Genomic DNA, 26333 nt, shown 5'->3' with positions numbered 1-26333 from the left:
TATATATATATATATATATATATATATATATATATATATATGACTAGCACATTTTTTTTTCTGGTCATATATATATATATATGACTAGCACATTTTTTTTTCTGGTCATCAGGGGTGTTTAGGATGGATGTCAATTTCATTTTCTCACTGAGCTGATCCTAAATGTGTGTCTCCTGAGCTACTATTTGATAGTGCGTCATGGCTGCACTGTAATGTCGGCAGGACACTATCTCCTCAGGCAAGTAAAATACTGCTTTGCAGTAAACCATTTTAACCCTTGACAGGCCAAACTCAGCAAGGCACAGTGTAGCCAGCAGCACACATTATCCATTCAGGGCGTGATCTCAGAAATGTGCAGCACTTCAAGGCTCACAGTGTCGGCTCGGCGCCAGTGCTCTGTTCGCCTGCAGGCCACACACATGCACGCACAGAGGCACTTCTTCACTGTACATACACAGAAACAAATGCTGCTTTTATTGAGATGAAACTTACATAACAAAACCGTTTAAAAGTAGAAATTTCAGATATATACAGTACTGTGCAAACACGATCCCTAAATCACATTTTAAAAAGTATTTTACAAGTTCACACAGCATTAGAATGGATCAATGCTGTATAGAATCTTTAAAGTAGCCTATGTATAAAAGAAATGCAAATAGTTTAATGATACTGTGAGGACCAAGCAAAATAGGTATTCTTAGGCACCAATAAAGATAAATAACCTGGTACAATTAATTAATAAAATCAACCCAGCAAAAATATTTGTCAACAGATTCAAAATACCATACTTTTAAATTTTATCCTTGAAATTTTACCATTAAAAAGCAATCTTTAAAGGCAAAAATAATCCCTTTTCATACAAAAGATGTTTGTAACAATTTTAATAAAAATGGGGGAGGACTGAAAAAAATACAGAAAAAGTAATAAAAAAAAAACATACAAACAAACCAAATATCCAAAGAAAACACACTTATATAGCAGACTACACAATATTACAAGTATCTATGAGGTTTTTGTTGTTATTTATTTTTCCAGACAAGTTCTCATTTTATAGCTCTGGCTTATCTTGGAACTCACTATATATAGGCTGGCTTAAAATTCACAAAGATCTGCCTGCCTCTACGTCCCAAGCACTGGAATCAAAGGTGTGCACCATGCTCTGCTCTCAGTGGCTTTACCACATCTTAATACTGCATAGGCGCTATTCCCTGGTTCAAAATTCAGACATTCAATTTCACACATTTGTAGTACTCGTTTAACTACACCAGCTTTCTTTTTATACAGTCTGCCCAAAACAAGAAATAGTAAACTCCCCAGCGACTTTTTCCCTAGGGGAGAGGACAGGAACCCTCAAGGTCTACTGTGGGCCCCCAGCAGCTGGGTGAACTCCTGGAGCACAAGCCATGAACCAAGTCCTTTTCTTCTAACTGTATAGCTTGCCCAGATAATATAATTCTCTTGTGTTTCAATTTCATCATCTGCAAAGCAGGAAGGCTTCCATGCCAGGTCCTTAAGAAAGTGTCTGGAGCATGGAAAGCACCCTGGAAGCATGACTGGTGCTTTCATTATCATTCGTTCCTGTCACAATCCACTGCAAATACAATGTGGACCTTAAAGATTGCACTTTTCACCAATGTTCAAGAGAAGCCATTAGAGCCACAGCTCCCTATCTGGGTTATCTCTATAGACTTTAGATGCCCTTTAGAACAAAGCAGGAATTATTTGCACCAACTTAAGGTCTTTTGTTGTTGTTGTTGTTGTTCCATTAGTGGTAATAACACATGCTATGAAAGATAAAAAATACTTAATCACAGGAGTGACGCAGTAGAGTGTCATCTACATGTGACTACGACTCCGGAGACTTGGCTGAGGTAGACACCAGCAAGTGGCCACAGACATTCTTGTTCTTGTATACATGTAAATAATTTGAATGGAATTTGTATTCCTCTAGTACTTTTATCCAAGGGAGCCCTAAGAGCAAATATTGACTATTGACAGAGTCCAAGTTTCCATGCCTGACACTAAAAAAAAAAACAACACCCTATAATTCCTTAACCAACCTTGCCCCATAAAAGGTCACAAGAACTCCATTTTCAAAGGGGTTCTCCCTTATACTCTAAAAGAAGAAAATCTACATAGTCCAGGAAAAACCTAAGTATAACTCATACTCAGTATGCTAACATTAGATTGTAAGTTATTATCCACAAATTGTCTACATAGTTGGACAGGCTTCTATGTCTATAAAATGGACTCTCCATTAGACCCCAAAAGGATAGGGTTTGGACAGCTCCTGAACAGTTTAGTGTATGGGAATTTCTAAAGAGGGATGCAACCTGAGGGACGCTTCTTCCACATCTCATCTGAGGTGTCCTCTCATGTGGACCCTGTGTAATGTATTTTTTGGTAAAGGCCACTATAATTCCCTGAAAATTTTAAGCCACTGAAGCATACCAATAGAACCAGAGGGGTTATGGGAACTTTAATCTACAAGCAAAGGTTAAATAACCTTGAGGCAATTGGCACCTGAGAGTGGTTACGGGAGTCTTGAAACCAGAGTCCTCGGCCTGTGGGATATGCTGATATTGTCCATCAAACAACGGAAGAAACGAATTGGGTTAGAGGACTGCCAGTCCATGTTTGCTCCAGAACTGACTGCTCACTCACTGGTTGTGTGAAATCCCTGCAACTTTAGGAGCCACTAAAGTAACCTGCATTATGAGAGTGCATGGGATGAAATGGACTTGAGTGTGTGGTTACTACTCTTAGGATTATGCACAGTCTTTCTGGTACTATTAGAACATCCCACAGTAGACATTTTGTGAAATACTCGGGGGTTCAACAGCACGGATTAGGGCACAGGTGCCAGCAAACAGAATAAATGGTGAAGGAGATAAAGCAAAGTCAACTGTGCACACCACGCGGGACCCACATCTGTAACACAGCTGCTCTCTGCTTACAAAACAGCAGTGACTTGCCAACACCTGGGGGAGGAAACCTTGCTTCTCTAACGTCCCAAACCTCTACAATAGAATCCCCCACCAAGCCACGTAAGCTGTACACATGAAGCTTCCCCCAGCAATGCTCCACTCTTTGTTTGAAGTAACAACTCAGGCTTATCCATCACTCTCCAAACTGCCTCTTCATGTTTATGTCCCTTCTTCTCCATTTCCCGGAATCCAAGTGTTAGTAGGTTAGGACCTATGTCTGTTAAAAGATCTATCCCTCGAGGTGTATCTGCTTAAGATGACTTCTCTGACTGTCTTCAGATTAAACCACAGCCATTTAGTCTTCCCTAGCCTAGGTATGGAGGCATGTGAGAAGCACTTATCTCCCTAAATAAAGTTAAATTTCAGTATTTCCACATAGTTTATCTTGCAATCGTTGACTCAACTGAGCTGTTGGTTCTGAGAAATGTCTGCTAAATAGGAAAAGTGTGAAAGAAATAATTTAATAACAGTATGGAAAGGATTTGTAAGTGCCTAAAACTGCCTCAGCTGCAGACTACATTGCAAACTGCCTGTCCTGAGCTGGACTGCTTTTCACCGCCTTCAAGTACATCAAACACACACAGCACTGTAAAGGTTCACCAGAGCTTGAGCTAGCCCCTCACCCCTTCCCGGGCTACTGTCTACCCAAGTGTGCACATGCACGAACACTCACACGCACATGTACACACATGAACACACACACACTTTTGTCTGAGATCAAGTTAATATAAAAGGTAATGAAAGATTAAAGACTATCTAACCATGCATTTTGGAGATGCCTTGTATGAAACACACCCCTAAGTTACTTCATCACTGTGTGAGCTTGAAAATATGTTCTTACACAGGACCAGACAGACACACACCTGATGCTTGAGGTGGCTGCCAGTGTGACAAAGAAGAAAAACTCCCGGCAGGGGGGGGGGGGGCTGTATCTGCAAAATCTGAATGACTGACTTGAACTTTAGTCATCTGGAAAAGTTAGAATAAGTCCATTGCCTAACTAAAGTTTATCTTGGGCTAGACTTAACCCCTTAAACCATTCTGAGATCAAGAAAATGTTGGGCCTACCATTCTGTGACCAACAGAAAAAACAAACAAACAAACAAAAAATAACCTTTGGAATGTTATTAACTTAGCAGATGGAAGTCATCAGACAGCACCTGAGGCCTATAAAGGACATTCTCCCACCATGCTGTAACCCATCTGAGATTTTCACCAGTGTATTTTTAAGTTGCTCTGTTGGAACATGGAACCTGATGTGATGATCTGATGAACTCCATGCTTCCCAAGCCTTGTTTACTCATTTGGGTCTTACTATGTCTTACTCCCATTGGGGTAAGAGCTGTGGGGTTTTTTGGATTTTTTGTTTGTTTTGGTTTGATTTGGTTTTGGGTTTTTGTTTTGTTTTGTTTTGGTCCATAACACTCTAAAAATAATCATAGGCTGTATATTATGGCAAATATAAAAACCAGTAACATACTTTTTTTACTATCATGCATTATGTTCTCTAGGTACCATTCCTGCATGCCATTGGCATATGAGTGAGGTGCCATGTTGTGACATTATGATGGCTTAAAATCTTAGGGGATCACAGTGCCATATATGGTCTGTCATAGACCAAAATGTCACAATGGGTCATATGGCTATTTGGTAGATATATCTACATATGCATTTGTTGTAACTCAGTGACCAAAAGTAGGAGGAAAAGGAATAACCGGAACCAAATTGTAAGCAATACTTGCTTTAAAAATCTTCCATAAATACTGTTTGTTCTTACAAAGAAAAAAATATCCTGAGAACAAGCTATTTAATACTAATAGAAATACCAACGTTACAAAGATAAAGGACCTGCTTTTTGGTCCCTTATCCAATAAAGGTTTTTAATGATTGTAAAATCACCTGAGTCTTGAGCCACATGGTTTGATAAGAATGGCCCCCATAGGCTCATATGTGGGTTAGTGGAATTGTTTAGGAAGGATTGGGAGGTGTGGCCTTGTTGGATGTCACTGGGGGTGGGCTTTGAAGTTTCAAAAAGCCATGACAGGCCCAGATACACTCTGTCCTCCTCTCTCCCGTTCTGCCTATTGCATGTAGATCAAGATGCAAAGCTCTCAAGTATTGTTCTAGAGCCACTAACTTTGCTTCCTGCCACATGATGATCATGACTCACCCTCTGACACTGTAATCAAGCCCCCACTTAAATGATTTCTTTTATAAGATCTGCCGTGGTCATGGTGTCTCCTTGTAGCAATAGAAACAACAAAGACACCAAAGTAACTTGATTGTCTGAGGCCATTTTTCACTGTATTCAATACTCTGGTGGCAGGACTAACACATCCAAAGATAACACATCCTGGGTCATCTGGAAGGTTCATATTACAGAAATGGTCACTGTATATTATATGTCACCATGCAAGATGAACCCTAACCCAGAAACCTGAAGTTAACATGCTCTAGTATCTGAAATTTCTTCAATACAACATTTTGCTTATCACGTCTCCAATTTTGTATTTCGAGATTAAGGATGTTCAGCTGTTGAATTCTGTGTAAATATACCCAAGTCTGAAAAGCAGAACAGTAAAGTGTTTGGTCCCAAGTATTTCAGCTTGATGATTATCAAATCTGTACTATCTTCTAGCTCTTCTGCAAAATGCTAAAAAAAAAAAAAAGACTATCAGTTTTTCTATCATTTCTTTCTCTTTGCAAGGGAAGAAAATAAAGGTAGATTGCTTGAACAGAGCTTGAACAGAGTGAAGTACACAGGTTCTCTGGCTGCAGAAACTAAAGCCCAGAGGAAGTTTGTTTAGAAATTAAAATTCTCCAGATTTTTTATGTAAATAAAAATCCCAAAGAAAGCTGTGCTTGCAAAGACTGACAGTCAGAATTACAGTGATATGGAAAGGTTGGAATGTTGCAGGTCCCAAGCTTGATGTTTCCACCATTGTGTTTTAAAATTGCCTTGACTTAGAATGTGTACTGCTGTTAGACAACTACATGAAACTGCCTCCATGTGGGAACATGGAACCCGGAAAAACCATGTTTCTGGGCCACAGTTACTCAGATTTGGCTCTAGAATAAACAATCTCTTATTCCCTTTGAGGTAAGAGCTGTGGGTTTTTGGGGTCAATATTTATAAATACAGTCTTGTGAGTGTACAATTTCCTTCACCTGTGTCCAGGCTTTCCTCACTCACGGCCTTCCCCCTGGAGATAAGCATTTTCTCATCTCCACCCCTTTTTATTTTTTCACACAAGCTTTACGCTATCCAATGAGGGTGGCAGCAATGTTTAAATTCTTATTTCAATAGCTTGCCTTGCAGTCTAATTATTTGGTACTCCTAAGAATGTATATTTTCTTTATTCTTGTTTTAGCATTACTATCAATTTACTTGAAGTGAAATGAAACTCACTGAACCAAAAGACAGATTTTTAATGAGACCTGTGTTAATTTCCTAGTTTACATAATTACCTGGGTATTATCAAACACACAGTCACAGTAATAGATTTAAAACAGAACTTCCCTAAAGGAACCAGTTTTATTTATAGTCTGTTACCTACTATAAAGCCACCCAAATTAGAAACTGTGGCACGGTTACCAAGTCAAGCCTTGCTCATACATAATCAAACACCTACTGACGGTGCCATTCACATACAACCAACTTGATATTTCTACAGCTCCCACCCCGGCCCTTGCCTTTCTTTATCTGAGCCAACTCAATGGCCTCCTCTCAGGTCTCTGTGCTCACTGTGTATTTCCATAAGGCCATTAAAGCTCTCTTTGTAAAATGAGATCAAGTATCACTCAACCCAAGCCCTATTCCAGGCTCTGATAGTGTTCACCCTAAAACTCTTACACCCACCATGTCCAGGCCCACTCCCAAATCCTCAACAATATTTATCTTCTATCAATCTGATAATTGTGACTCACATATCCTCTGTGTCTAAAATGTGTCCCCACATTTGCATTCTTAATAATGTCTTATAAAAAGCCTGATGCTTCTCTCCTATGTCCATGCTCTTGATGTATAACTCATATAGCATCTACTATAATCTCATAAGTATTTTTGTACTTTCTCAACCCACAGATAGAAGGATAGAATCCAGTCACCTTCTACAGTCTGCAAAATGCCAGGTACACAGCAAACACTCAGTGTTTGTAAAGTGAATGAATGTCTATGCAGATTATCATAATTCAATGCAAAACTGAATAAAATCAATTATTTATCTTCATCTAACAAGATAATTCAAGGACTGAGATTCATCCTGAAAACTCAGCTAAATCTTCAAACCAGAATCACAAATCTCACCTTAAAAATATTAAGTCACCACTGCTATATTCTGAGGTGTGTGTGTGTGTGTGTGTGTGTATTTTGTTTTATCCAAGGATCCCAGGTTATTGTCCCTACCTTACTCTGACCTACCCAGCTGATAATAGCTAATAAGGTACCTATTTCAGAAGGAACTTTGATCCACATTAAGAGTGTAACACAGGCAGGAGAAGAACCACACAGGCAGATCCTGCTGGGTTTCTCCATACACTGTATTAGGGTTATATACAATGAGGGAAGTCTTCATAAAACCCAAATCAGACATGATTTAGAGACAAGTTCCAAAGACAGCACAAAACATTTCTTCATCCTCCGTTTATGTAGCTCTTCATCCGTATCCCACACAAGCGAGCACGTCTCTGGGTTCTATGACTCACTCAATCAAATTAATGAACATGGGAAGCAGATTTACAGGCCAGTCAGTCAGAAGCACAGGTAAAGTAACCTGGTGCTTGGGGGAGGCCTATGAAGGTGTCATCTTTGAAGATAAAGTCCCAAGATAAGACAGACATGTCTGAATATGAATTGTACCTTCAAAAAGTGCACGTACTGAAACTCAGGTCCTAGCTTGTGGTGTTATTAAGAGGTGAGTAGGTCCCAACAGTGCTAATCCGTTATCTATTATCATTATCCATTATCAAGAGGCTAATCCATTAAAAAGTTCATGTTAATGGGGCTGTGAGGAGGTGGGCCTAACAGAGGAAGTGGGCCACTGGGGCTTATCACTGAAGGATGAATCTTGCTCCTGGCCTATTCCAGCCTCTCTGGGTGCCTGGCTCCCATGGGAGGGGCAGCTTTCCTGAATCATACAATGATGCTACCGTGATTCTCTACCAGCTCATGTTTGACTGTGAGTGGAAATCTTTATTCTTTCGCTAATTTTTCTCACATTGTGTGTAGACACAGTGCTAAGTCTGTTATTACAACAGTGCAGATCAGAACTGAGCTGGGTTAATGAGCATGAAGCTGCTGTCTGGAGTAGAATTAATTGCTTGTTTACTGCGAGGTGGAAATCCTGACAACTTTCGGGGTTGAAAAGTAATTAGTTGTGAAAGTGTAGCAAGGAAGGCTCTGAGTCAGCCTCTCCTTCCTACACACCAACAGTGTTTATTTACTCAGTACATATTTTGTAGCATTGTAGCACTAGGCATTTTGCTGGATAGGAGAAACCATGAGCTATTCAGCTTTCAAAACACCTTCCTATCCATTACCATATACACACAACTAGGTAGGGCGATTTTTATCATCTTTGTTTTACAGATGACATATCTGAAAGCAAACAGTTTATGTGAGTTAGTGACTTATTCAGCATCAAAGGCAAAAAGATGCACATCTGCAGCTAAAAAGCAGATGGTTTGCGCTGCAATTAAAAATTCTCCATGATCTTCAAGATCTATTGCCCTCGTTTTCTCTGTAGAGAAATTTCAATCCTAAGCTAAAACATCAAACTTCAGAAAAATAAACTGCTCACATCTTCAGTAGCCCGAGGTCAGAACTAACCTGTTGTCCTTGCACACAGTCACTCTGTCTCCCCCAGGTATCAGCTTCTTCTGCTCGACCACCCCATAGCTTTCTCGGCACACCTTCATTTAAAGCAGAGAAATGTGTGTTTTCATTTTTGTTAACTAACATTTGTCTTCCTAGAGCCCAAATGACTCAAGGGAAACTAGGAATAAATGTAATTTAATGACTGCTTTTACAGGAAATTGGGGGGTATAATAAAAATCTGAGTCAGAAAGATATCAACATTTAAAAACATTTTAAGCTATGGAGTTACCATTAAATGGAATCAAGGAGAAAGTGGCACAAACTGTAGAAAATAATAGCTTCTACATGTCAAAAGCAAGAAGATTAATGCTTTGGTAAGTTTCCTAAGTGCATAGATAAATACAGATAGTTTTGACTCAAGAGAGTCTCTCCCTTTGTTGTTTTGTCATAAATCTAATGTTATTATGATTCATCATCACCACAAAGAACACCCACCCACTGTCATAAACACAGGAATGCATACCGTGAAGTTGAGGCAAAAGGTCTCCTCAACATCTTCACCAGGGTAATCGAGAAGCTCTTGAAGACTCCTGGTCACAGAAGAAAAGGAAAAGAAGCAAATCAGATGTTGCAATGGTGTTTCTACCTCAACTAGGTCCAGTCTTTGCCAAGAAAACTAAAGAAGAAAAGTCTAGAGTGAATATAAATTCAGAAAGCCATGTACCCAGATGTTACGAGAATAAAGGGAGCAGATTCTACTGACTCCCTTCCCTGCAGACACATATTCCTAAACTGATGAGAAGATTCAGATAGGTTTATGTCTGATGGGCTTGTGTTTGCTCCTCCTTGCATTGCTTAGTGTACATATATTTACACAAGAACACAGTAGTGTAAGGGCCCCATAGACTGGCTTTACCCACATACATTAGCAAAATAATCCTGCTATAAAAAAAAAAAAAAAGCCATAAAGTCACTGAGACTGGCCTCCACAGGCTCATGTATTTGTACTTGGTTCAACTTGGTGGCACTGTTTGGTTAGGCTTGGAAGGTGTGGCCTTGCTGGAGGAAGTGTCACTGGTGAGCTCTGAAGTTTCATTCCCAGGCTGCTCTGTTTGTTTTCTGCTTGAAGTTTGAGAAGAAAGTTCTCAGCTGTTTGTGAAATCATGACTTCTGTCTGCTGCTACACTTCCCTGACACAATGGACTCCTAGCTCTCTGAAACTGTAAGCCTAGAAGATTCTTCATGGCTTAATATCCCAATGAAAGAAAAGTCATTAATACAGTCACCTTATCTAGACAGGAATCTTATGGGTGGGTTAGAACATAATCACCAAACCACATTTCCAAATGTTGAAGTCCTCAAACACCAGAATCCCTAATGTCCCAAATTCCTAAAGGACAAAATCTCAAATATGACTCTAGTAAAACAAATTTTAAAAATTCTTTGAGTGAGTGCTATAGCTCACTCACTCAGCACACAACAGTTCTTGGTTCAATACCCATTCCTAAAAATGATAAAGAACAAAGCAACCCCTCATACAAACAACAGAAAAGCATCTTAAAGCACAGCTATTTCCACTCTTAAGGAAGATTTGGAAAACATAACAACTTAAGATGTTACTTATGAAACCACTTCAAAACACAAAAAAGGCAAATAATAGAGATTTTCAAAGCATAAACACTCAGACACACAAAACACAGTTGTAAAAGTTGAATAGTTAAGATCTATCCAAACAGGATAAACCTATTAAAATCTGTACACCTAAAGAAACTAATTAAGAGGGAGAACTCTGGCTAAAATGCTCAATCCCCATCCAGAAAGGCAAAGAGGATGGACATCAGAAGGAGGGAACAAGTTAGGAGCCTGCCACAGAGGGCCTCTGAAAGGCTCTGCCCTGCAGACTATCAAAGCAGATGCTGAGACTTACGGCCAACCTTTGAGGAGAGTGCAGGGAATCTTATGAAAGAAGTAGGAGTTAGTAAGACATGGAGGGGACAGGAGCTCCACAAGGAAAGCAATAGATCCATAAAATCTGGGCATACGGGTCTTCCCTGAGACTGATAGTCCAACCAAGGACCATGCATGGAGATAACCCAGAACCCCTGAATAGATGTAGCCCATGACAGTTCAGTCTCCTAGTGGGTTCCATAGAAATGGGAACAGGGACTGTCTCTGACATGAACTGATTGGCCTGCTCTTTGATCACCTCCCTCTGAGGGGGGAGCAGCCTTACCAGTCCACAGAGGAAGACAATGCAGCCACTTCTGATGAGACCTAATAGACTAAGATCAGAAGGAAGGAAAAGAAAACCTCTCCTATCAGTGGACTTGGGGAGGGCCATGCGTGGAGAAGGGGGATGAAGGGAGTAGGAGGGGAGGAGGGAGGGAACTACAGGGGGGATACAAAGTAAATAAAGTGTAATTAATAAAAAATAATTTAAAAAAGATCTATCCAAACAATATTCACAAGTGAATACATCAAAAAATGAATCGTTAAAACAAATAGCACTTCTTCGCGTGTGTGCGCAGCAGTTTTGTAAGAGTGGCCATCTGACATCCAGGGAAGAGCAACTGAGATCCTATGAAAGGGCGATTACTCATTGCACTGGGTCCCACCACAAATACAGCCACCCAAGGAACGAAAGTCTTGAGAAACTTTATCTATTATAAATGCAGACGTATAAAAAAGAAATATCTTCACTATTGAGCAAGTTTTAACATTTTTACACATATGCAAAAAGCCAGTGATAATATGACAGACTCTCACTGTCAAGTTTGCAAAAATTGCATAAGATTTTTAAAAAACTAATAAATCAAAACAACAATACAAAAAATCCCCCCAAACTTTGGAAATTGTCAAGTAATTTGTATCTCCAGTACTGGGAACTATGGAAAGACCCAGCCAAACTTACACACCAGCCTATGGAAGTGTCCTCACAGTCACACAGTTGTCCAGGTCCTCATTGCGCTTGCTACAAGGCACCTACATCACATGGTAGGCCCCTCTCAAGAGTCCATCGTTCTGACTCTTGAGGGTTTTGATCTCTAGGGACTGGAAAGTTTCAGAACTTTAGCCTTTGGAGATTTTGATCTTCTCAAATTTGACTATTCAGTGTTGTGGTATTTGGGATTCTGTATAGCATTAATTCCTGCTTCACTTACTAATGCATGTATATGGTATTTTATTGTCTGTCATACTGAAGAAACCTACTCTTCAGAATGTACTTATATAAACAACCATCACATGCCAGCTTGCAAGAGAATACATCATTATTACTTGACCGTTTCACTCTTTTTCTTCAGAAAATCCAGCCCTGCATTTCTATCAAGAGTTATCCATGGGGCTGTGTCAAGACAGAATGTGTGATGGTGCTGATATCGAAAGGGTCAGGTGTTGGGAAATCTTCACTAATCCCAAAATCAAGTGCTGGAAAATCCTTCATTGATCATTGGCTAGGGACTACTCAATAGAGTACCAAGAAAATACCATGACTACCAAGAAAATATCACAAAAGATTACTATCTAGAATTATGGGGTGTTTAGGGCAGTGCCAGCATATGAAAACCGTCACTGTATAAATGTCATAATTTTAGTCCATGACATAACAAAGAAGAAGGTGAACAGGTTACCCTTAAACTCATAATGCTGGTCTCTGGGAGTTCTCAAAAGGAACATGTGCAATCTGGAGTCTGGGTGATTAAGGGGCTGATAACAAGTGACAGTCTGCTGGCGGCAGGAATTAACCTGGATCAGATTCATGAAACCAAATGCCATGAAGTTCTAACTAGGACAGCTTTCTTGGCTGAAGACATCAATGCAGAGATTAATTTAGGTTATAAAAATCCATGTATATAACTACAGGTTCTTCCAGTAATGTCAAGCTCAGTGGATTTAAAACGTATTTATTAGCATGTGTGTGCTAATATTAGCACACGCATGCCATAACATGCATGTGGAGGTCAGTGGACAATTCTGAGAGTAGGTTCTTTCCTGCCAGGGATCAAACTCATGTTGCTGGGTGCATTCACCCCTTTACCTGATGAGCCATCTTATCAGCCCAATTGTAAAGATCAATTTTATTCATGTATTTATGTGTGTGTATTTGTGTGTGTGTACACGAGAGCACACGCATGCTCCCCACATTTTTCTGATAAGGGCAAAGAGAAGAGATACTCTCTAAAAAAAAAAAAAATCAGATTCAAGGCTTTCCTGATTTTAAAAAAAACAGGACAGATAAACAAACAAACAAAACCTCAAAACACAAGATAGACATTAACAGCCTTCATTACAACAGACTTGAACTCATTTTCCATAAGAGTGATCACACCATGGCAGTTTTCCCAGGTTTCCACTTGCTGGGTCGAATCCCTAACGTGCCAGTCTTTTGAGGAAAGCATCTTAGAACCCTACCCTCCAGCTTCTGTCCTCAAAGGTAAAATGAAAGGAAGTGACAGTGCAGGCTTTGGACTTCATGCCTGCTGCGCTCTATGCCTTTCTGCCTCTTCTCACACATTAAGCAAAAGCCTTGTGGATGCTTGAGATAATGTCAAAATGATAGGGCAAATCAGCAGTGACAGTACCACAAAGGAAAAAAATAACACAAGAGCCACTGAGGTTAAAAACCCTTACCAAGGGAACTTAAAACCAGGCAGCCAGCTAAAAAACATACCTCAAAATATCCAGTTTTGAGAAGGGCTCCAAAGCAAAGAGAGCCACATCTCTTACTGAAGCCTTCTCTTTAGAAACCAGCATAAACCATCACAGCTTGTGCCTCTTCTGCTATTTCTCATACTCTAAATTTCTTGGCGTTCCCACCCCACCATTCCTGAGTTCTTGAAATGTCTCCTTTCACCTTAAGTCCCTGCTCCAACTTAAAACCAGTACCTTTTCCCATTAAAAAAAAAAAGCTGCCTCCTCCCTCTGAAGCCAGCTGTGTGTGTGTTTGCTTCCCAAAATCAACACAAAGAAATTCAAGAAAAACAAGGCACTTAAAACAAAACAAACAAACAAACAAACAAAAACAAACAGGAGTAATATAAAAATGTAGCTTGACTACTTTAGAAAGCATTCTGATAGTTCCTCAAAAAGCTAAATATGGAATGAGCATATGATCAGCAATTCTACTTCTAGACGTACATCAGAGTACCGAAAGTTTATGTTTACACAAAAACTTGTATATAAATGTTCTCAGCAACAATATTTGTATTAGTTCCAAAGCAGAAAAGCTCCAAGTGTCCATTAACTGAAGAAATATGAGAAACAAAATATGATATATATGGACAAAGGAGTATCACACAATGGGCTATCATACAATGGTATGGTAGACAATAGAATGCTACACAATGGAGTATTACCTGCCAGTCTGAAAAATGAAACACTGATTCATGTTATAACAGGACAAATCTGGAAAACATACCAAGTGAAACAGACAAATTGAACAATTCTGTAAGAATCTATCTTTTAAAAATATCCAGAGTAGCTAGGCATAATATCACATGTATTTCATTCCAGCACTCAGGAGGCAAAGACTGTGAGTTTGAAGTGAGCTTAGTTGCATATTTAGTCCCAGGCCACCTAGCGTGGTATATTGGGACTTGTTTAAAAAAAAAAAAATCTAGAACACCAAACTGATAGAGGCTGAAGGTAGATTAGTGTTTACCCAGGACTAATGATATGGAGCCCAGGGATAAGATAGGAAAGCACCAATTTGATTTTCAGATAAAGAAAATATCCCAAAAATGGCAACAGTGACAACAAAGTCACACTACTTTAAATACACCTAAGTATATTTTAGTGTTCTTTACATGGGTCAGTTGTATGGTATGTGAATTATCTTTTTTAAAATCTCTCATTTCAATGCTCTCCACACTGTCGTCTCTGCACCACGAAAAGGCTATTTCCTTCCTTTTTTTGTACAAAATAATGAAAGCAAATATTATTGTGTACTCCTGAGGAACTATGGTAGTGCACGCTCTCTCTCTCTTCATATTTCAACATTTCAATGTTTATTATTTATTTTATGTGTATAGATGTTTTTGCCTGCTTGTTTGTCTGTGCATCCCTGGTAACCAGATGAGGACACTGAATCCCCTGAAATTGGAGTTACAGAAGGTTGTGAATGGCCATGTAGATTCTGGGATCCAAATAGCAACCAATGCTCTTAACTACTGAGCCATCTCTACAGCCCCAGGACTTTGTTTTCATTTCCTCACTTGTCCCCATGGACACAGGCAATGCTTCAAGAAATGCTGTATGACCTACAATGTTTCAATACACCCAAACTTGCACATTGTTTTCCATCTTAGATCCCCATGCCAGAGCAATGAGGACAGGTTCATACACCATCAGCGTAACTTTTTAGCTCTTTACCTTCCTTCAGTTGGTGACAGTTCCTTTAAATCTTCCAAGCCAGGCTTTACATTCAGTAACTTCTTGTAGAGAGCCAATGGGAAGTGGAGGTCAACCACAGTGGAGTTGTAGATAGCGAGTCCACAGGTTATGCCGATCAAGTGAAACCAGTTGTGTTCTACAAAACACTTTTATGGTGCATGCAAATGTATTAGAAACAGTGTCTGAAGACCCTGAAACACTCTACCACCTACTGAAAACATTTCTGTATATTAGAATAAAGTCCTTATTTATGTTTACACTCTGAGGCAGAGAAACTTCCCTGATCAAAGTTCATTAGTTACAGAGCCAATGCAGACAAAGCCAAGTGTAACACTTCTGGTGATCAAGAATCAACTTCCCACTCAGAGACTGTTCAGTGGTGAACAAATCATCTTATTCCATGCCGCCCATTACCATAGCCACCTATTTCATTTGCCTACTAGGCACATGAAATGTGAATAGTAATAAATTTTTATTACTGAATTTTAATTTTAATCACCAGATGTAACTAACTACTATCATTGATGACAATGAAAATGTAAGGAGAAAACTCTAGGAGCCCCTAAATTATGATTTGGGTGAAAGACGAGCCCTTTAAATGCTGGCGATCTAACCCAGGTACATGCATGCTAGAAAAGTTCTCTGCCATAGCACCACAACCCCAGCCCTGGCACGTCTTTTAAGCCTTAGCTCTCCTATTGAATTTCTTTTAGAAAATTAGGTACAAGTCTATGTGTACATATTCAGATACAAACTACCATCATTAAAAGAACAAACATGTGACCACTGATGCCCACCACATTATAAAACATATCCTCCCACTCTCTGATTTTTTGAGACAGGGTTTCTCTGTGTAACCCTGGCTAACCTTGAACTTGATTTGTAGACCAGGCTGGATTCAAACTAACAGAGATCTACCTGCTTCTGCCTCCCTGAGTGCTGGGATCAAAGGCATGCGCCACCATGTCTCTCCTTAACTTTTCATGAAAAGCATTTTCCTGGCTTTTTGAATAGATTTTATTAGTTGTAAAGGATGACACCACCATGCTATCATACTCTTAATATCATGTTAGAATCATTCCATCACCTCCATTTCTCTGACTTTATGTTTGGTCCCAGAGTAGCCTCTCCTTTATTTCCTGTCTCTGTGGTTGAAACCTGGCCTCTCCAGCACTATACAAATGTCCCAGCAATAGACACAAATGCTCAGGTTATATTTGATAACCAGATCTCTGTGTTTCTGGGTCTCTGTGAAGATGAATTTTGGTTGTTAAACTGGCTGGAATCAAGCTGGCTTATTGCCTCTCCTGTATATTGTTGCTGCTGCTAACATCAAACTCCAGCTTCCTTGAGTTCTACTCTAGACTAATGAGCAGTGGTCTCCATCTTCCTAGCCTTTCCATCAATCCAACTGCTGAGGCATCCAGTCTCAAGGACTGAGCAACTGTTCCAGCATGCAGGCAGCCACTGTTGAATATCCAGGGCCTATGATGTAAGGCAAGCTAATAAAACCTTTTAGGTAATACAAATTTGTCTTATTGGTTCTGGTCCTCTAGAGAACCCCTGACTTATGGAATCCCCATACCATACTGACTTATGTAAACCCCATATCTGAGGGTTGTTTTTTCCTAACTTGCTCTCTAGCATCTGCAGTCTGGGATCTCTTCTGCCTTGGCCTACAGACCATACAGTAACAAATAGCAAAGGTTTTCACTTTTTTCAATGCTTGAAGATCCCAAAAATATACCTAGCATTGGGTCTAAATATGTCTAACACTAGAGTCTGCCCTGTGAGCTGCTCCAAGCTGATTAGGTCAGTCTTTCTCTATGGCCCACACATGTGGAGTTCTTTGTGGGTCCCCTTTTCACCTTGATCCTGTGCTAAGATAGAGAACAGGAAGAGCCAAACTAATCTTCTGAGATGATCTTCCTTTGATAAGTATAGGAGTATTTTGCCTGCATGCATTGTCTGTGCACATGTGCATGCCTGCTGCCGGAGGAGGCCAGAGAGAACATCCCTCAGAACTGGGAGTTACAGATGGTTGTGAAGCAACTCTGTGTGGGTGCTGGGCATCAAAGCTGGGTCCTCTGTAAGCACAGTCAGTACTCTGAGCCACAGAGCCATCCCTCTAGCCCCTAAAACTAGTTTCTTCATCACAATTCTCCTTTTACCCGTCATGTATATTATGGCCTGGATCTTAGCTACTAGAAATGGCACTCACAGCTGACAAAATGTACTATGAATCTTGAAAGCAGTTCAAGCCTGAAGGCTAGACATGCTAGACATCTGAATGGTAAATTTTGCAATGTTAGAAACCAGCGGCCAGTCTGACAATAAACAGAAAGTTTAGTGCCAACAGTGTACTTCACTGTGACATGGTGAACTTACTGTATCTGAAAACCACAGAAGACTGGAATCTTGATAGTAGGTAAACATCCCATAAATGGGATTCAAAAGTTCTTTTAACAGCAAAAGAAAGAACTCCTTTGTAACGCCACCAGCATCTACTGCTTCTTCCCCATCAAAGATCACCTTGAAATATGAAAGCAGAATGAATACTCCAGGGAAAGCAATGGCCAGCCAGACTCAACTCTATGACCAAGCAAGAGACCGGTATAAATAACTGACTGAAAGCAGGGGCTGTGTGTAATAAAACCCTGAAGTTGCAGAAAGAACAACCACATAGACTGCTAGGATTATTAGGGTCTTTTTTTTTTCCTTTTTTTTTTTTTAATTTTATTTTTTTCTTATCAGTTACATTTTATTAACTCTGTATCCCAGCCGTGTCCCGATCCCTCATAACCTCCCAGTCCCTCCCTCCCTCCCTCATCTCCACCGTGCCCCTTGCCAAGTCCACTGATAGGGGGGACCTCCTCCCCATTCATCTGATCCTGTTTTATCAGGTATCTTCAGGATTGGCTGCAAAGCTCTCCTTTGTGGCCTAACAGGACTGCTCCTCCCTTGGGGGGTGGGGAGGCCAAAGAGCCAGTCATTGAGTTCCTGTTAGAAATAGTCCTTGTTCCCCTCACTATGGGAAACCAATTGGTTACTGAGCTACCACAGGCTACATCTGAGCAGAGGTTCTAGGTTACATTCATACATGGTCCTTGGTTGCATGTCAGTCTCAGAAAAGATCCTGTGTCCAGATATATTTGGTCCTTGTGGAGCTCCTATCCTTTCCTCATCAGACTAACTCCCCTTCTTTCTTATGATTCCCTGTACTCTGCCAAAGGTTTGGTCATGAGTCTTTGCTTTGAAAACACTGCTAGTTAGAGTCTATTAGGGTCTTTTTAAAAATTCTTTTCTGTAAGATACTAGTAATTGAACAGGAATCACATACATGAGAAGCAAGGGCTCTCCCACTGACACACACACACACGAGAAGCAAGGGCTTTCCCATGGAGCTACGCCTCTGGTCCTTGCTGTGCTTTATGAGATCTATCCAAGTTGTCCAGAATGGCCATGAATTTCCCATTTTCCTACTCTAGCCTCCCGATTAGCTGGGATTAGAGTTGGATATCCATGTCCTTACTAGGACACTTTGGAGATGGTAACAATGTGAGCTGTTGAAAAATCAGTTCAATCTATTGTGGACTGTTGTTCTGAAACTCATGCATTTACGAGGCAATTTACAAGAGATAGAAGTCATTTAATTTTAAACAACTTCAAGTAATGCATTAACTATTCCTCGAGATACCCATCTATACCAAGTTTCACACAGGGCTGGAGCACAGTAAGCAGTCTATAGAGTAAGCACTAATGCAGTCTATGAGAAGAGATCATTTATTACTCATTATAAGTTGTTAAACTTGCCTACACTAATAGGTCAACAGCTTTTTGGATGACTTCACACCTTTCCATCTTTCCATTTTTCTTTTACTTTCTTTTTCTTAAATCTTGAACACCCTAATCTTCTTAGGTGAGAGCTTAGTTGTTATATTTTGTCAAATCCTTTCATCTTATATGACTGTTTCTGATAGTCTAGAGCTGGCACACTGAAGACAGCAGAAGGGGTTTCTCAACAACCCAATAGCATTTAATCTGATGTTATAATGAGCTGCTCTTTCTGGTGACTTAAAAGAAGATGATTAGATTCTTGTAAAAAAAAAAAAAATGAATTGAAATCTATAATGAATGGCTGCCCTCCCTCTGTATCTTAGTAAGATCCTTTGCCACATGCTAATGAAGGTACTAGAAGAGTATATGGAAGAGGCTCACTTTGAGAGGCTTCTTCAAGTCGATGTCAGAATGAATGCTCAACTCTCTCAGGGCATCTCCAACAAGGTGGTTCCTGCGGACATGAAGGACCAAGAAGGGGCTTCTGGCCAGCAGAGGCTCCAGCGTGAGAAGCATGAAGACATTCTGCAGGTTGGCGCCATTGACAGCCACCTGGAACAGAACAGAGTAACTGTGAATACAGCATGCAACCTGGAGACTCTCCAAACCTGAGGAGACTGACTAATTTCCACTTTACCTTTTCTTTAACTTTTTCACTATTTATATTTACAGGCTACAAAAATCTTTCTAATATGGACTCAACAAGATTAGCTGAAATAATTTATGAGTCATATGATTTAAATAACTAGGCCAACTAAAGTGATTTCAACTCATTAAGACTAAAATAACAATATGCTTGAAGAATCGTGGCAGAGTACATGAAAACACAATTCCCTAAATAGCAGAAACAAACAAACAAACAAACAACAGTCACTGTGAAAAATGTCCATCTCAGTAAAATATCTGCTACTCAGCCAAATGAAAGCAGATATACATATAGATAAGAGACAAAACTAGAGGAAGGCAGAAAGAAATAGAGATAAGAAGAGGAATGAAAACATGTCCATTAACAGCAGGTTTGGCAGATCTGGATTGCTAGCTCACTAATGTTTTGTATATATTCAGACAAGATAAACTGCATTTTATAATGAAATACACAGTAAATGAAACCATCTTTTTGACTCATTAAGGACCACCAGGTTCCATTTGATTTTCCCCTTTGCATCAGGTCAGCAAACTGTGGTATCACAGCCTAGGACCTGGTTTTGCATAGGGTTTTCTATCATTTTAAATGGTTGGGAGGAATAACATTTACAATGTGAAAAATATATAAAATTCAAGATTTAATACAAATAAAGTTGTGCATTGATTTGGAAGTTCTTAAGTTTGTTTGGTTTTCTTTAATCCCCTTTTTCTTTTTCTGAGGCTGCCTTCTACAAAAGAGTCAAATGGTTCTTAATGGAGACACAGGGTCCACAAAGCTGCAAGTGTTTATTACCTGGCAGAAACAGAAAATACCTATTACTCCACATCAACATAAATACAAACTGAACATAAAATTACTGAAGTTGGCATGGTGGTACACACCTGTAATCTTAGCAACAGGGGCCTGGAGAAAGGCCGAGACTTTAAAGTAACCTTGACTACATAGTGAACTCAAAACTAGCCTGGAAAGAAACTCAACCCAGGAGGTGAAAGACCTTGAAATATTTAAGATACTAGGGGCAAAACATGAAAAACTGCCCCAGAAGACAGAAAGACAGGAATGATACAACAAGAACAACCATCTGCCAAAAGGAATATAGTCAATATAATCTCCATCAAAACTTTTTTATTTTTAAAAAGCCTACATTCTGTATATTAATAAAATTTACATATTAAACAAACCTGTAACAGTATTATTTGATATAGTTTGTGTAGAAGAATAAAGAGAAAAAAATCAGATTACAGAAATAAACCCCTGTGGTTACAGACTCTTCACCTTTGACAAAGATGCCAAAAACATACATTACAAAAAAGATAGCCCCTTCAGCAAATGGTGCTGCAAAAGCTAGATATTCACATGAAAAAAAAAAAAGGGAAAGAAAAAAATAAATCTGAATCTCTTATCTCTGTATAAAAATCAACTCAACATTAAGTAACCTTAATGTAAGACTTGGAAAATACTAGAAGAAAATGTCAATTAAAAAATACTTCAAAATAGAGATACAGATAAAGGCTTTCACAGAAACACCTCCAAGAATTCACTGATGGAAGTGCATAAAAATACAACATCTACAGGAGAAGGGCTGGAGCTGAAGGGACAGCTAAGAAAAAGAAGCCACTCAGGAAGAAAACGCACCCTGCTTTCTCTCATATTCACAATATATGTTTAATTGTAAACATTTACATGCGGAAAAAGGAGACCTTGAGAATAGAAGAGGCATAACTGGGGGCAAGAGAGTAACAAAGGAGAGAAAGAAGGGGTATTTTATAGGAGAAGGGGACCAGCAAGAGTTCGGCTCATAGGGAGACAGAGAAGCAAATAAGAACAAAGTATAAACAGCCCCCCCCATACAATTTATAGAACATAATCAATCTCTAAACAACTCCACCCCCCCTTTTTAAGAAAAAGCCTGGACTATAATGAGAGCCATTCTCAAAAATAAAATAATAAAATTACTGAAAAAAAAGTAATTTCTTAAAGTCATAATAAAATTTCACTCAGAAATATACCCTTTCACTAGAAAAATTACAACTGAATGTGGACAATGAGAAGAATGGTAAAAGGAGAAAATTATTCTGAATTATTATACCTGCATCTGTAACTCAGCATCAGTCTGCAACATTTTGGTCTTGGCTTGGGCATCAAATATGAAAGGGTAGGAACAAAGGGTTACAGCATCCTAAAAAACACATGATTGGTATTATTACAGTATTCTACAGAGAACACTGGAGATACACAATTATATTCAAAAGGAACCATTTACCTGTATGATAGATGGTCTAGCTTTCTGTGTAAAGAACAAAAAAGACAGACACTTACTTGAATTATAAAAGCATAATTTTACCCTCCCATATAAAACATATAACAAATCATTTCACATTATCTGCTTATTCAGCCACCAACCTAATACTATTTCAATAGCTGACAACATTTTGATGAGAAAGAAGAGATATTTTGATGGACATAGACTGAAAAAAAAGAGCAAAAATAATTTCTTTAAAAAGTAAAAGACTTTTAAAGGCCATTTACCTATTCTTCAGAATTTAAAAAATTGACTGAATTCTCTTTATAAGAAATCTAATTCATCTTGGCAGAGTGGCACATGCCTATGATCCCAGCACCTGTTAGGCTGAGGTGGGAGAACTGCCTGCTGAGGGCCAGCCTGCGCTACGTAGCATATATGGAGATAACACCTGGATTCCAGGTAGCCCAGGGCTCCTCAACTTGGATGCAAGTAACACTTTATCTGTCTCCTGACACATGCTTAGAGAAATCAAACAGTAACAACTGCATTAGATAAGTATTTTTTCTTTAAAAGCTGCTCTATAAATTTGGAATGATTCTATAATTCTAATTTTAAGAAGAGTTATAGAAAACAAATTCAGCTACAATGAAGTGTATTAAAAGGTACATTACAGTCTTACAGGAAAATAAGGAAAACGTAATTATGTTATTTGTATAGATCAGGCTGTATGCTGCACTCAATTCCTCCATATTGTAAGCAACAGTGGTTTTCAGGTTGTACCTCATAAAATAGGACTCCATTTTACAAAGCATCAGCTGGCTGAATGGCAATAACGCTGCAACTTATCTGCAATTACATGCCACCACCTGTCCAGCACTGACCATGAGGAACAGACTGTAAGTGACTTACACAAGTAGATGACACTTATCAACATAGATTATGAGCATAAAAACATGGTAGAATTAAACCCATATGCAGAAAACCTGATCCAAGAACATACCAAACACCACAGACCAACAAAAGCACAACATACATACCTGGACCACACAGAAAGAATGCTATCTAACAATAAAGAGGTAGGCTCCCACTCACTGAGCACCCAGTGAACATTTCAAGGGACTGCTAGACAGACAACTACCAGTTCCTGCGGCTTCAACTTAGCTCAGCAATGGCCCATTTGAGTTGTTATCTGTCCATCCAACCATCTGTTCATTGGTCTGTTTACCCATCCATCTGAACCAGCTCTGCCTCACCTTGATGACCCTACAGCACTGCAGCAGGGAATGATGCCATGACTTATTTCTGACCCTATGGCTCAGTTCTGCTGGCCTCCAGCAACAATCTATCTGGATTCAGCAACACTGGAAGGAAGCACCTACAATACTCTGCATCTGCTTCTCATGAGGCCTCTGAACGCTGCAGCTTTTTGAACTCTTAAAGCCATTCTGCGACTTGTGTGTATACTGTGTGGAATGTAATCTGGATTTCTTAGGTAATACTAATAATGAAGACTAGAATAAAAGAATTCGTAATATGCTAATGGCCAGCTATCATGAGATAGCTAGCTCTTATGGACAATTTTTAATCTTCTGAAAGGCATTTTGGATATATTGTTAAGGGTGTTAAGAGAAAAAATGACTCACCCTGGATGGCATCATCTCCTATGTGCTGAGGTCCTGAGCATGTCAGGCTAAAGGAGCTCAGTTGGTGGAGTGCATGCCTTGTTGTGTAAAGCCCTGAGTCTGATTATCAGCACTACACAGGCTGAGCAGGGTGGTGCATGCTTATCATCCTGGCACTCAGCCAAGGTAGAGGCAGAAAAAAAGGTCAAGGTCATTCTCTCTAGTACACAGTGAGTGTGAGGGCAGCCTGGACTACAGGATAGTTTATCACGAAAAGAAAAGAAAAAGAGAAGAGAGCCGTCGGATCAGCTGTTCTCACTGCTGTGCCTTCTCTACCATGAGGGACCACATCCCTCTGAACTCCTTTCAGTTGCTTTTCTACAGGCACTTAGTTACCACAATGTGGAAAATAACTAGCAAATGTGAACTTATCGTTGCTCAATAAACTGATACATGCAGAAAGACACAAACACATCCATCTGTGTTTCTAGCATGATGTGCTCATGACAGTTATGTAATAAATACTTTTAACAGAAACAAAAAAGAGCAATAAAGAAGTTCATCTTGATCTACAACATTTATCAAAAGAAAACAATGAGCAAATTCATGCTTACAGATCTGAGTGTGCTATGCTGCTGTTACTTTAATGTCTCCTACAATGTTCTGTGTTTTTAAATGATTTTCTTTTTACTTGTCCTTATCCCTCTGCTGGAAGTCCTGCCTGGTTACAGATACGGCCATGTCCATATCCCCCACTGCTAGGAGTCTCAGCTAGGGTGACCCCCATAGACTTCCTGGAGCCTCCCCTATCCCAGGTCTCTGGCAAATCCCAGAGATGTCCTGCACCTCTGATATCCATTCACTCACTTGCCCCTTTCTTTCCAGCACTCCCTACTCCTAATCACCATCCCTGTTCTTCTCCCCATCCCCTTTCCTATCCAGTTCCCTCCCTCCATCCACCTCCAAGGCCTATTACATGACTTTCTCAACAAAATCAAAACACAATCTGAAAGATCTCTTCTTAACTATGTGTTATCATACAATTTACATTTATCTGTTAATAACTGCACGGGTGGGCTATAAACACATAACTGTGTGCGATAAGTGAGAAAAGAAGGCGGCATTTTTGCCTGGTAGATGCTGCCTTTACTAAGGAAAAAGCACATATTCTTCTAGCTTACTGCATGAATAAGATTTAACAGCAGAGGGAGAAAAAGGAGCTGAGTCATCCCTGAAGGCAGGCAAGAGAGCTCAAGCCTGGGCCTAGTGGCTGTAGTACTTACCTAGAATGCTGGAACATTTGTTTCCAGGAGACAAGCTCGCTCTCCACACTGAGTCCCTGAAGCTCAGAAGCATTTGACTGACTATAATGTTTTCCTCTTTAATGTGTACATTTAATTTGGTTTGTAAATATTATGCGAATAAGAACTATACCTCCTTATGCATATTTAAATGAAGTCATGTAATGGCAATAATAATTAAAATCCATCTTATTGGTCCTTTGGAATATTGGAACCTTTCTCTACAATGAGAAACACCAGAGAAACAATTCCAGTCCAGTGGAAGCAAGTCTGGAACATATAATGAGGGTCAGTTTGGCTCACTCTCATGCTAATATATCAGGCTATTTTGAATTTACCACTGGATTGACCATATCTTACAAGTTTGTTTACCCTGGGCTACACATTCCCCTGAAATGGGCCTCACAAACTTTAAGTTCCATGGTTCCAGTAAACTGTATTTCAAGGTCTCTGCTGGCAACAGAGTTGTACCTATGGCATAAATTCATTTTTCAAAGTATATGAAACAGAAGCAATACATAACTAAATAGATCAGAACTGAAGAACTACAAACAACTTTTCTTAAATATGAAATCAACACTTCCTACATGTCCTATGACCAGGAGACAACATAGCCCTGTTACTGAAACACCGCTAATCTGCTCTGGCTCTGTCTTCCCTTACATGTGCCCCATACTCACATCCACGGGCAAACATGCCCACGTGCTGCACCTCCTTTGACACACCACAAGATGTCAAGATTTCTCAGATTTTGTCCCTGAAGGCCTTTACAAGCTGAATACCTCACTTGTACTGCCCTTTCGGTTTTCAAATGAAGACTATGGCACATATAACAAAGAAAATAAACTACTATTGCCTCTTCCATCCTTACTTTTCTTTCATTATTTTTTCCAATGTAATATTTTTATTGATTATTTGGGAATTTCATATAATGCACCCTGATCACAGTCACTTTCTAGTCCTCCCAGGTCTCTTACCACCACCACTGTGACCTCCTCCCACAAAAAATTAAAAAAATAAAATAGAATCCAAGTCCAAACTAGGTTGTCCATATACTCACAGGAACATGGTCCAACTCCCAGTAGCCAGCCTCTGAAAAAACACCGAGTCCTTTCCTGCCCACACCCATTCCAAAAGCCATCAATTGTGGAGATCTGTACTCCAGCATCCTTATCATAATTTTTAAGAGTTCTCTTTGATGGTTTTCTGTCTAGGGTGCTACTTTTTTTGGGGTGGGGCAGATAGGAGTTGTCATAGAAGCCTTCTATGTCTCTCTCAAGTGTGAGTCTGCACTCCTCAATGCCACTGCAGAAGTAGCTTTCTTGCCCTTTACAGTCAGCAGGAACATGGAGCATGGACTTCCACATGTTTTTTTGGCAACAGCATAAACCACAGACATCAACATGACTTCATGCCGCTACACAGGCCACTCAAATCAACACGCTACTTGGCAGCAGCATGGCCCATGGACATCAACAAGGCTTCAGACA

General features: G+C 39.7%; 1 protein-coding gene across 4 annotated transcripts in view; it reads right to left on the bottom strand.

Moving 5' to 3' along the window:
* The window catches only part of Herc3 (HECT and RLD domain containing E3 ubiquitin protein ligase 3), a 111394-nt gene that overhangs the window by 24391 nt on the left and 60670 nt on the right, over positions 1 to 26333 (bottom strand). For 3 of the 4 annotated variants that reach the window (XM_055612602.1, XM_055612603.1, XM_055612605.1), the window contains 7 exons: positions 21939 to 21962; positions 21765 to 21854; positions 19411 to 19581; positions 17581 to 17724; positions 15172 to 15338; positions 9326 to 9392; positions 8815 to 8897 (listed from right to left, as the gene is read on the bottom strand). In XM_055612602.1, the coding sequence (XP_055468577.1) occupies positions 8815 to 8897; positions 9326 to 9392; positions 15172 to 15338; positions 17581 to 17724; positions 19411 to 19581; positions 21765 to 21854; positions 21939 to 21962 (746 nt within the window). Of the gene's footprint in view, positions 1 to 93; positions 445 to 8814; positions 8898 to 9325; positions 9393 to 15171; positions 15339 to 17580; positions 17725 to 19410; positions 19582 to 21764; positions 21855 to 21938; positions 21963 to 26333 lie in introns of those variants that run through there. The other variant, XM_055612604.1, reaches the window with a different exon arrangement.

The sequence above is a fragment of the Psammomys obesus genome, unplaced genomic scaffold, assembly GCF_907164565.1.
Source record: "Psammomys obesus unplaced genomic scaffold, mPsaObe1.curated_primary_1811, whole genome shotgun sequence".
Taxonomy (NCBI): domain Eukaryota; kingdom Metazoa; phylum Chordata; class Mammalia; order Rodentia; family Muridae; genus Psammomys; species Psammomys obesus.
This window is presented reverse-complemented; position numbering and strand designations above follow the sequence as displayed.